This window comes from Macrobrachium nipponense, chromosome 27, assembly GCF_015104395.2.
Source record: "Macrobrachium nipponense isolate FS-2020 chromosome 27, ASM1510439v2, whole genome shotgun sequence".
NCBI classification, from domain to species: Eukaryota; Metazoa; Arthropoda; class Malacostraca; order Decapoda; family Palaemonidae; genus Macrobrachium; species Macrobrachium nipponense.
The window spans coordinates 40,512,376-40,525,217 of NC_087216.1; the positions used below are offsets into that span (position 1 = coordinate 40,512,376).

General features: G+C 48.9%; 1 protein-coding gene across 1 annotated transcript in view; it reads left to right on the top strand.

Annotated features, from left to right (window-relative positions):
• Positions 1-1,380: 1,380 nt before the first annotated feature.
• The window catches only part of LOC135201044 (pseudouridine-5'-phosphatase-like), a gene marked incomplete in the record, with an annotated part of 208,255 nt that continues 196,793 nt past the window's right edge, over positions 1,381-12,842 (top strand). The window contains 1 exon segment of the mRNA XM_064229892.1: positions 1,381-1,599. Within this exon segment, the coding sequence (XP_064085962.1) occupies positions 1,527-1,599 (73 nt within the window).

Sequence of the window (12,842 nt, forward strand, 5' to 3'; positions counted from 1 at the left end):
TGCACCAGACTTTCCATCTCCATTGTCCGGGCATTAGGGATCTGGCTTCGGACTTCGGGTGCGAGCTGGCGAAGGAAGAGTTGATGGAGGATGCTCATCTCTTGTCTACGTCCTTGGTGGTCCACCTCTGGCAGGAGGACCGGTCCTGGAGCTTGTTCCAGGCCAGACTGGGATCCGAGGTCGAAAATTTGGACGGCTCTCTGGGGAACTGGGAGGGAGAGGACCGGGATGAGCTCCCTCTTCAGGCCTTCGTAGGGCAACTCCCCGTGCTGGCTGCATATCCATGGGGTAATGCTTCTGAAGGCATCCTCTGTGAGGGTCCCAGCAATGAGGTCTGCCTTGGTGCAGTCCCGGGTGATGCCATGGATCCAGAACTGTATTTCTGCCCGTTCCAGCCATGTTGCGACGTCCTCACTGCAGAAGGGTGGCAGCTTGACGTGGTGGGGCTCTGATGGTGCGGTTGTCCGGGGCGCAGACACAGGCGTCGAGGAGGATTCAGGCACGCAGAAGGGTCGCCTCACGGATTGCGGGGTCGAGGTGGACAAAGAGGAGTTGAGTGAATGCACTGAACTCTCCATCGTTTTTGTCAGTCTCACGCTTACGGTCGATGAGAAGTCATAAGAGGCGGGCCAAACCGTAAGACTGAACGCCAAAACACTTCTGTGAAGAAATGCTGTCGCGAGTCCACTAATGGCGTTAAGGAGTACCAGAGAACCTAGACTAGGCGTCATATAGGTCCATTAAAGATTCTCTGAAGGTGAGCAGCTGTAATTAGTCCCTTAATGGCAAATCCAAAACCACATGGGTCACTCCGGGGTCACCAATTGTGAGGACTGAGAAAGACAATGGGAGTGAGTGCACTAACATAAACAAAAAGGGACAGGCCCTTGCTGTGAATGTTTCTTCACAGACGAAAATACATGAATAATATTACATAGAGGGGACGGATTCCTGACATATATACATCAAAGGAAAGGGCATAAAATGCTCTACATTTTAGTTTCTGGAAGAAAAGAGGGGACATATGTATATACAGATTTTTACAATGGAAAAGGGAACATTGGCCCGAATGTCGTCCTTAAAAAACTAATAATGACGACAATAACAAACAATGATAGCAAATCATAAACATGGCATCAGTGAAAAAAAAAATTGTAGGTCAGATTAATCCCCCCAAAAATGCCAACGATCCTCGTATCGCTTTATGAGTCGTAACTTATTTGTTTGTAATTTAACCAGTTTACAGGTGACCTTTTGTGAATGAGGGTGGCTGGATGTGCTGTCAGGCTGCACATACTCCTCCGTACTACTCCAAGATGGCGGACCAGTCGACGTAGTCTCAGCTGACTGACGAAGCGACCCCCGGTTCCTCATGTACGTATGTCCGTGGCAGTGGCAGACTTCTTCTCTCAAAATTGGTGCCACACTGTCGGTCTTTTGTAGAAGCGAGTTGAAATTGAAAAATTCCTCTTGTGTCAAGTGCGGTGTTACATAATTTACCGGCAACGAGCATTACTGTCAACACCATGTCGACTGTAGACACCACAAAATTCCAACCTGTAACTCATGTCATCTTTGATTTGGATGGCCTTCTCCTGGGTAATGTATCTCTTCAGTTTACGTAAAATAGCTAGGTACCTATGGCCGCCTATGGCCCACCTAATTTGCAAGGGCCAACAGCATTTCTTAGATGTTGTTGTAGCCTATTTTACATGTCTCCATGTGACAGCAGTTGTCACCAGTTGGTTTGAGGCGACCCGTTTACTTTCTTACCCCTATACTTAGTTACTGTACCTAGGCTGGTAGGAAACTGGGAGGTTTCAGTGGAGGTAGGAATAGGATAGCTACTTAGGTAACTGAGTGAATTTAACCAATAGGCTAACATACATGAACCACAAGTAGACGAAAAGATATAGGGCTAGTAGGTAGGTAGTACATGGTTCATGCCCTTGTTTAGTACTAGCTAGGTACTACTAACTACCTACTTAGCAGTAGGTAGTACTAGCTAGGTACTAGCCTAGGTACTTCCTAGCTAGTATCAGTAATGAAACGTACCCATCTAGTCTAGGTAATTCTACAGAAGCAAGCCGCGGTGGCCTAGACTATGGCAATTGACGTGTTCCTATGTTATTTTACTTACTGAACAAGATTTTAAAGTAATATTTATTCGTACGATTGTAATTAACCCCCAGGGGCCAGTACTGAACACGGCGAAATACATTGGACGCCCCAATCCCTAGTGGATGTCGTATCCGTGGTTACGTTCCTTGCAGTTCGTGTGGAACTATTCTTTAGAATTACCCTGTAAGAAACGTAACTGCGGATACGACATCCACTAGGGATTGGGGCGTCCGATGTATTTCGCCGTGTTTAGTACTGGCCCCTGGGGGTTAATTACAGTCGTCTGAATAAATATTACTTGAAATTCTTGTTCAGTAGGTAAAACTGCATAGAAAAACCGCAACTGCCATAGTCTGGGCTGCCGCGGAAAGGTACCCTAGATCTACCCTAGGCTATAGTACCTAATGATAGTTAAGAGGAGAAAGATTTCTTATTTACACCAACCAAACCTAACTTAGGATGCCAGGTTCTTAACCTGAAGAGGGACGCCTTGCCCCTGGTTTTCCACTTAAGATAACCTACAGCACTAGCTACCTATACGTAGCCTAAGTTACAGCAACAGCATACCTACTAGGTATGTACCTACATGAATGCATCATTACTTTTCCCTAACCTAACCTAGGGTGCCAGGTCCCCTTACCTTCAGGGCTTGCTGCCAGTGGCGATTCTACCCCTCAAAAAGGGAGGGGGCCAAAGATAATTGTTGGGTGGGCATCATAGGAAAGGTGACTGTAAAAATAATTACAATTTTGGAAACATTTTGAAACTCATGGAGGAATTAATTTGACTAAAGGCTAAGGTTCATATAGAATTTTGTTTGATTCTTAAGCAAAACAACTGTAAAGTATCCATCTGATATTTTATCTGACTTGCATGATATGAAAATTTAACATTCAAAACTATATACAGTTCCAAACAATACGCAAACATTAAATAATGGATAGTACTACTATGTATAAATATAATACACATTTGTACCAAATAAAGAAAAGTAGTAACTATAAGAAATGAACAGATATAATTATCATGACAATTCTGAAAAGGTTCAGTTTCACATTCAAAACTATATACAATCCAACCAAAATACAAATGATTAAAGAAAGGTATTAACTAATGGAATGAACAGACAGATGTGGACCATGTCATGACCATTCTGAAAATGCTGGTTTGACATTCAAAACTAGGTATACACAATCCCAAACAATATGCAATTATTAAAGAATGGCAAGTTTGTATAATGCACATTTGAACAAAGTAAAGAAAGGTATTAATTAATGAAATGAACAGACAGATATGAGGCTTATCATGAAAATTCTCAAAATGTTATTTCAACATTGAAGACTAAATACAATCTATAACAATATGCAATTATTAAAGAGTGGTAAGATTTTATAATACACATTTGAACACAAAACAGATATGGACCATGTCGGGACAATTCTCAAATGTTTAGTGCAGTTTGATTCTACGATTATCATGTGGGCTGTCAAACTCATCTACAAAACTAAGTCAATACTCAGCCTGTTTACTTTCAATCGATAGTAATGCAGTATTACGTAGTCTCTCACTAGTCATTGAATTTCTTAAGAAATGTTTTTACTATTTTCATTTAGGAAAAAATGCTATAAAAGAAGCACTAGTAACAGGAAGTGTTAGAGCTATCAATAGTAACATGTATAAGCAATCAAAGCCACATTTATATGGATGAGTAAATGACAAAAACTCCACCAATGATGTATAGGTGGCTGAGGTTCTTTCTGGAGCAATTTCTTAACTAAAGGTAGCTCGTGTTTTAAATCACTTTGATTAACTGAATATGATAAAGCAAATGACTTCAAGTCATCCTCATGTAAGAACGTCTGTCCTGCAGGACAGAGACCTGAAATGCCACAGAAGATCACACATGAATATTTGGAAAAATGACGATATAATTCACTGTGCATGACTTGGCTCCACAACTCTCTGGCCAGTTGTTTCCAGCATGATAAAATCACGGAGCTGTCGAGGTTTTCTTGAACGTTTTCTTTTCACTGTTGGTGAAATGTCACATTGTTCCGATACGTAATACAAACCATCGGTCCTTTAACAATAGGAAGTAGCTAGCGGCAGCTGGAACGGTCGTAAGCTTCGAACAAGGGAACGGTAAGGGGAGAACGGTAGTTAACTGCTTGTCCGACAGTCGCGCGCCGCGCGACTGGGAGGTAAACAAATCACTTTTGCTTTCGGCCGCGGGTGTGAAGGACGTGGTTCGTCATCGCTCTCTGCTAGCTTCATCGTCGTATGCTTTGTTTATATTGTGTTTTCTACTAATGGTTTGTTTGACTTGAAAATGAAACTGTAAGTACACTGTTTTCATTTTCATTACTTAATTATGAACCAACATGGAGTTATCGCCGTAGATGCGGCGATTTCCTCTCTTTTCATGAATTGAAACCCTTGAATTATGTCTCGGTGCCGAGGGCGGCGCGCTCGCGCCGAGTCATGTATTTTGGGCGAAAGTGTGTAATTGAAAGATGTAAGTACTCTTTTCATTATATTTTGCCCTGTGCGTTCGTTACCGAGAGTGTGATTGCGCTCGGCACGAGCCTTTTAATTTTGTATAATAGAATGCAATGAAGTGGATTCGCAATTGCAATATTCTTTTCATTTTCATTTATTTATTTGCATGAAATTTAATTTGGATCAATTTTCGTTCTTACCCACCCGGGAATTGATCTTACGATTTTTTTATGTGAAAATGAAATCGCAAGTGCAGTATTCTGTTTCATTTTCATATATATTTTATGATAGCATCATATTATTGGATCAAGTTTCCGTTCTTACCCGGGTGGGAATTGATCTTTTCCCCTTTAAGTTCTATGAAGTGAATCGCAAGGGCAGTATTCTGTTTCATTTTCATATTACTTTTCACTGCTGTGCGGGGGTAGGGGAAGCGAAGGTCTGCCAGGAAGTCGTCGGAAAGCTCTCCCGCGACTCCCTTGGTATCCGATTCTTCGTCTTCCTTCCTGCCCCCCGCTCAGCTTCTTCGTTGTATTTTGTATTTGGGGTCTTTCCTTGCGTTCGGGGTGGGGCATGTCTTCCCCCCGTGCGTGAGGGAACCCCTCTTACTAATCTATCTATGTTACCGCAGGTGCTACATCCGTGGGAGACGACCTTGGACAGGTATGGACCACCGCGGAGGCAGGGCGTGCCTAGCATCCACGGGCTGCTGCAGCGTCTAGCGAGGTCTGGGGCGGTCTCCACTACTACCACGGCCGCTTATGCTGCTCCCCCCCCCTCCTGGTCTACACTCCCCATGCTGTGTCGATGACGCCGTCTGCCGCTACTAGGGCCGCAGCCGTACCGAGGTGGGGTTGCCGCCGCCGCCTGTTTTCTTCGTGTTGCCTGCCCCAGACTTCCGCTGTTCCAGCAGCTCGCCCCTGGACCGGCCGCCAGGACCCAGGTTCCGCTGGCTGCCGATGATTCTACGAGGCGATCGCTGGGCCTGCCGTACCTGCCGCTGATGTGATTCCCGCTGTTGGCTTGGCTGTCCCTTCTGGGTCTACCGCTGCCGCTGTTCCTGTCGCTCCTGAGCTGGTTGCTGTTCCTGTCGCTCCTGGTTCCTGTGCCTGTCCATGCTGGTCCTGCCACGGTGTGTCTCCCCCAGTCCCAGGTCCTTCCGGACAGGTGCAGTCGGGCCGTGTTGCTTCGGCAATAGCCCCGGCTCCGGCCTGGATGGAGGACCTGACGACTGTCCTGCGTGAGCTGACGAGGAAGAGGAGAAGAGGAAGCTGTCATCTTCGTCTTCATCGTCTGCTGCTGCCTCTTCCCCTTCGACTTCTAAGGCCCATAAGCCGAAGAAGAAGAAGAAGGCTGCCTTCCCCCCTAAGAAGTCTCCTTCGGGAACTTCTAAGGGCCCGTCCCACCCCGGTGGGACGGGGGGTCCTTCTGCTGGTCCTCCTGCTCCTGCGGGAGCGGGCCCTGGGGCCCGTCTCCCTTCCGTAACGGAAGAGATAGACGGTGGCCAGAGGAGTATCGGTTAGCTCTGGTACTTCCTCGCCTGGTGCTAGCGGCGATGCCGCTACGCCAGGTTCCGGCTCGGTCTCTCGTTCGCGAGAGATCCCGAGTGTACGTTCTCCCTCGGGAGACCGTGCAGCCAAGTTTCGGTGCCAGAGTTCGCTCGGCGCCAAGACGCGGCACTGAGCAGAAGGCTGGTGAGAGAACGCTCAGGTGACTCTTGCCAGGCCAGCGGCCGCTCTTGCAGCGACCAGCTGGTAACCCGGATTTTCCCCCCTAAGAAGGCTCCTTCGGGACCTTCTAAGGGCCCGTCTCGCTCCGGCGATTCAGGGAGCTCTTCTGCTGGTCCTCCTGCTCCCCCTCGGGAACAGGGCCCGTCTTTTCTTCTACCAAGGAGAAGAAGACGGGGACCAGAGGAGTACCAGCTTCGGCTGGCACTTCCTCGCCTGGTTATAGCGGTTCTGCCGCTAAACCAGGATCCGCCTCGGCTTCTCGTTAGCAGAGAAGTACCGAGTGGACGGTCTCCCCGACGGGAGACCGTCCAGCCAAAGTCTTGACACTCGAGCTCGCTCGCCGCCAAGACCGAAGCGCGGAGCAGAAGACTGGCGAGTGTCGTGCAGACGACTCTCGCTAGGCCAGTGGATGCTCTCGCAGCGACCAGCTGGCTGCTCGTTTGACGTGACGGTCGCTGACCAGCCACGGGTTGAGGCGAGGAAGGGGTCCCCGCGGTCGTCGGTACCAGCCACGGCTGGTACCAGCGGCTCGACGCGCCGAGAGGACGCTCGCCGGTCTCACCGCGACAACGAGCCTAGCAGGTCACCTGACGCCGCTCCCATCGGGACCGGGCGGAGACGGTAACCAGCAACAGCTCGCCTGACGCTAGAGATCAGCGTCGACGTTCTCAGCCGAGCCTCTCGCCCAGGCGAGCGGCAAGGCTAGGCCTGCTGCTCGATCGCCACTGCGGGTGGACGATCAGCAGCAGCCCTCCAAGCACGCTGGTCCTGCCAGCGAGCTAGGGGGGTAGCGTCAGGTCTGCCTCTCCTGTACCTTCAACCTCCTCGGGCTACACCGGGGAGAGGGCGGAGGTTACCTATGAGTGATCGCGAGAGGTGCGCCGCTCGCGATCCCGCTATGACGCCGTATGGACCAGGCACGGTTCTAGGACCGACCAGGACATACGCGCAAGTAGCTGGAGGCGACCGTCAGGGGTCTGCCGCTGTTCCTCCTTCTGAAGGAGGAGTATCTCGGGATCTGTTCTTGTTGGAGGGACTGGACGGTCCTACTCCGCAAGACACGGTTACTCCCGAGATACAGAGGAATTTGCAGAAGTCATTAAGCTGATTCGTCAGCATAATGACCTTGCGGAAGGATTGCCGCTCCCACCAGCAGAGCCCACGTCTCTGCTCGAGTCGTTTGGGGCCCGAGAGGGAACCCAAACCGACGGTGGGTCCTGCCGCGATCAGAACTTGCGATTCTGTCTCGAACCAGAGTTCTCTCGTCTCCGGACAAGAAGGCTCTCTCAGTTCTGGCCGGTCGATCAAGCTACTTCCACCTCCTCTACTGCGACAGCGGCGTTTCTACGTGTCTTCGGACACCGTATTTGAATACTCCTTCGGTCCTCGTGAGAGGTTTCGACCTCGACGAGGACTGGAATGAGTCGGAGGACGGTATCGGCTCTCTCCTGTCAGGTGTCGATCAGCCCCACCCAGACGACGTTCACAGTGGCGGCAGACCCTTACCTACAGTGAGAGTTCGTAACCCTCCGCGGGGAAAACGTTTTCTCCTGACGATACGTTTTCCCAGACTCTGAGAGGCCATCGCCGCAAGGCGATGGCTGTTCCTACTCTTCTCCAACTGCTAGTTGGTCCACTGGAAGGCGAGCGGAGTATCCAATTCCTCCCCCATTCCCTCTCTCCTTACGGTTACGAGGGAAAGGGGAGGGATCCTACAGAGATTTCTCTGTAGGATCCCACGTTCGGGACTGCGCTACCGGGGGGGACCTTCGGGTCCTACCTGACGTAAGCCCCGGTCGTTGAGGAGGAATCCTGCCCCATTCTCGATTTCTACGGGAATCGAGAGGACCACCAGCCGATATCGTTTGACGAATTCGGTGGGGGTTTCGCAGACTGCTTAGAATTCTACGGAATTTCTAACGCATTCAGTGTTCGAGTTTTACGATCTCCAAACACTTACGCGAGACCACGGTCCAAAGTGAGCGAGACGAGAATCCCCGATGTTACATGATAATCGGGAACCTCGCCTATGCTCGAATTCCTGGAATTTCTAGCATTGGGAAGAAGACTGCTGCTGAAGAAACTATCTCACAGTAGGCGACCAAACCTGGACTAAAGAAGATCGGACGGAATATCCAGTTTGGCTTGAACTATCGTCTTCAGTATTCTGTTCACCATTGAAGCTTTCCTTCGAGGAAGACTTCTCCTTCACTCTCTTTGATAGAGATCGAAGGTGGTCGATCTCCAATCCTTATTTTGTTTTCTTGAAGGAAAGAATTTAGGATGGAGGCATCGTTGCTTCAGAATCCTACAAATATACTACGTATATTAACCTCGCGACATGATTCTACTAAGCAGTTGAATTGTCCGAGGGGTAGGCGCATATCCTAGTTAATCTACGGATTGCGACTTATAAGAGAAGTATTCTAATTGAACTGCAACTCGGGGTTGCCTGCAACCTCCCAGGAGTTTTCAGTTTCAATTTTATATACTTATGGTTTTGTCACGACAACACCATTTCAACTTTTATATTTACCGAAATTCGTTTCGCCTAAATATAATTGCTCGAGCATATCTTTTATGCTCGGTAGTTCGTAGCCGAACGCATTCCTTCGTGGAATAATGGAGGTTACCTGGCAACTCAGGATGACGAGTCAGCGAGAGCTCAGGCTCAACTACTGCGTATTGAACTGCCCTGATAGCAGCTCAGTATCAGCTGGGCCTCCGATATGCACGGTCATGTATGTCTCTCTCTGCCCTGCTTTGATTGACTACCGAACCGTATCTCTGCCCAACAATCATGGACTTAGGTCTCTGATTAACGGGGATTCTCGCAATAATGAAGGACCTTCTACTGCTGTGACGCTAGATTCCATCGCCTTCGACATTGCGAGAATTTTCAACAGAGATATCTCTTGGACTCTTTCATCTTTCTGTTTACCTGCACGGTAACAGAAGTCTGTACAAGTCTCCCGCTGCATCGCACTGCGATAATGCGAATGATTTTGCAGACATCTGAGTTTGTCTTCAAAATATCTCTTATTCGTAGGTGTACAATTGTTCATTGTTCAACCGAATTACGAGATGTGTCAGAAGACATCGCCTACTCTCCGACCTGACAGCTCTACTTCCAAAATGTTCAGCCCATGAGAAGCAGTTCTTCAGGCGGCTTTCCCCTGTGTTTCATTACTGAAGATACGCCCGCTTTCTTGCAACTAGGACTTCTCACCGGACAGCAATGAAATAGCGGTTAGCGTTTTCAGTCATTTGTAAGCACAGGTTATGAATCTTGAGAATTCCTTCTCTCGATTCATCTGTGAAGACGTAGGTTGCATTCAATATCTACCTTCGTCTTCAACGGTACATAGTGTTTGTTTTTTTCTCCTAGCTGAGATTCAACAACCATGAGATGTTTTACCTTCAGGGACCTTGGTCTCTAGAAGGCAATTGACTTTCGCCTGTTGGGCACATGCCTTAAGAGAATCATCACCTCGCTGTCCGGCATTGGTGACAAACAAATACATCATTTGTTTGGTCCTCTCGGCATAACCCTTTAAAGGCGAAGGTCACGTGACTTACTCGGATGCTTTGACAACTTGCCTCCTACCGAACGCAGTCAGTCGGCAGCTGTCAGAGCGGCCCGAGTCAGTTACGAACTACGCTGTTGACTTAGTTCGGTTGTTACAGAGCAATCATTACTTCGTTTTTAATAGCTTGTCACAGTACCCATACCATTGACACCACCATGGAGTGTCGGTGTCCTATCCTACTACCGAGAACTTCGCTGCATGGGGATAGGAGGATGCGAGAGACTTCGTGCGGAAACGGACAGACCAGTATGGGTACTGGACATCACCGAAGTAGAGAAAGAGGGATAGGTCATGCGACTATTTCCTTCTTTTCCTCTGAGGAACTGCATGACTTCTCCTGCGAAGTCAAGCATCCAGGGGATGGGGATCCGTGATGCTCGATTTCGTACCGAACTTCGTAGCGAAGACTCAGAACCCTTCGGTCCCTGACGATTGGTTCGAGTCGTTCACAATCCCCTCCCTAATGGACTTCACCGCCTTCGATGCGAAGGAGATGCTGCCTTGTCCGCAAGAACTTCTCCGTGGCGCAGGTACTGAAGGCAGGGGTCTGGTCAAGACCACCAGACCACATGCCCTTGTTCTTCTACCTTCGGGATATTGCCCACAGGTCCGTTGGATCTTTTTCCTTGGGACCCCGCGTGGTGGCTGCTCAACACGTTGTGTAGCGAACCCAGACCCTCGCAGGCTGAACAGCATCGAGTCCTGGTGTGACCATAAGAATGGATGAGTGAATGAGAGTGTGAGTGGCTCCTCTTCCATCTTTTTCTTCCCCTCTACCTGTGGTTTAGAGGGACAACGGTCGTCACCTGCTGGATAAGGACAAGATGCAGGTGAGCTACTCAACAGAGCCCCATCCTATCCCTTTCACTAGGGATAGGAGCGTATATCCACCACTTCCTCCAACAAGGGGGAGGAAGTGGATGCCAGCTTGAGACAACCCATACTTTATGTTGCCTCTTGCAAACAGGAACAAGTTCTTGCTTGCTGGTACGAAGAGATACGCTTGCCTCTCTCTTAGTACTCGGCCCAGAGGTCTGACCATTGATCCTGCGGTGCACACCCCGATCAATCGGACAGAGGCTTGGATCCCTCCCTCGCTCTTACGACCAGGGAGGCATTCCAGGGATGGACGAACACCAGTCTGTTCATCAAAAAGACTCAGATTCCTCCCACCAAGAAGTGAGTCTTCCTATTGTTAAAGGACCGATGGTTTGTATTACGTATCGGAACAAATGACAATTTGTCGAAAATTGCATTTTGTTCATGAAACTTACCTGACAGATATATATATAGCTGTATTCTCCGAAGTCCGACAGAATTTCAAAATTCGCGGCACACGCAGTGGGGCGGCCAGGTGGTAGTACCCATCCCGCCGCTGGGAGGCGGATATCAGGAACCCAAACCATTCCCATTTTCTATTCATATTTTTTTCTGTCGCCGGCCAGGTAAACAACTGTTTACAGACTCCGCCTAGGATTTTGAAACTTCATTAGCCGCTTAAGTATCCTAATTATTCTTTCGATTATTGACTTGGATTTGTGGCTAGGCATACGCTATCATAAGTCAAATTTTTTTTTCATTGCATATGTTGTCTGAAGCTAGTTAGCCTAGTTTCAGACTTTGTTGTCTGCATGGGGTAAGGTGAGGCTACCGGAACTTTCGGTAGACACTCGCTTAGTATATATGACGTTTACATGTTTTCTTTGCATAAAGATCAATGTAATTAGTGTAATGTGTGACTGATTACGGAAGAAGTAGGATTCATGTACGTCCTGTAGTATTTCTTTTGCCTAACCCTTGTGGTATTGGCTTAGCGGGGCCTAGAAGAAGTGTCTGCTAGAGGATTACATCAAGTAATCTTAGACTAAAGTGCTCGCTCTCCAATCAGTGTTGTGAATTGTAGTGCCCCTTGTTGTTGTGGAGGGGGCGTCAGATCGGGCCCCATAATGCCTCTAGGCCTGGACCTCTGTCGGACTCCCAGGACTCAGGAGAGGGCATGTCGAAAGCCGCAAGAGGGTTACGGGGGCTCCCCACTGATCTGGCGTCCCTTCGGCAGGACCTGTTGACGATTCCCAGGCTGCTAAAGATCGTGCACGTGCACGAATCTTGAAGGATTGCTTCTCGTCCTCCGAGGCGTCCTCCGAGGCGTCCTCCCTGCGCAAGGGTTGGAGCTCTCGGAAGGACTCGCGCCCTCTAAGAAGCTTTAGAGAAGAGGACGCTTCACGTCCTCCTCTTCTCGTCAGGAGGGAACGTCAGATCGGCCCATAACGCCTCTAGGCCTAGACCTCTGTCGGACTCCCAGGAAACCAGGGAGAGGGCATGTCAAAAGCCGAAGGAGGGTTACGGGGTGGGTTTTTCACGCTGATCTGGCTTCCTTTCGGAAGGGTCAGTTGTTGTCGCTTCCCAGGCTGCCGAAAGGATCGAGGGGGCAGCACGTTGGGCACGAATCTTGAAGGATGGCTTCTCGTCCTCCGAGGCGTCCTCCCCACACAGGGGTTGGAGCTCTCGGAAGGACTCGCGCCCCCCCCTTAAGAAGCTTTAGAGAAGAGGACGCTTCACGTCCTCTCTCTCGTCACGAGAGGATGAAAGAGTCCTGTGCCCTGTCAGGGCTCTCAAATTTTATTTACATAAACGAAGGAAGTAAGAGGTCCTTCGGGTAATTTATGGTGCTCAGGAAGAGGACCACATTTACCCTTTTCGAAGAATGCACTGGCTCTTTTCCTAAGGGACATATTAAGGAGGCTCATTCATCTTGCCAGAAGAGTGATTTAAGCCTCCTGCGAGTGAACGCTCATGAAGTTAGAGCTGTTTCAACCTCGCTAGCATTCCAAAAGAATATGGTAATCAAGGACATTCTTGATTCCACCTTTTGGAGGAGCAACTCAGTATTCGTCTCCTCTCC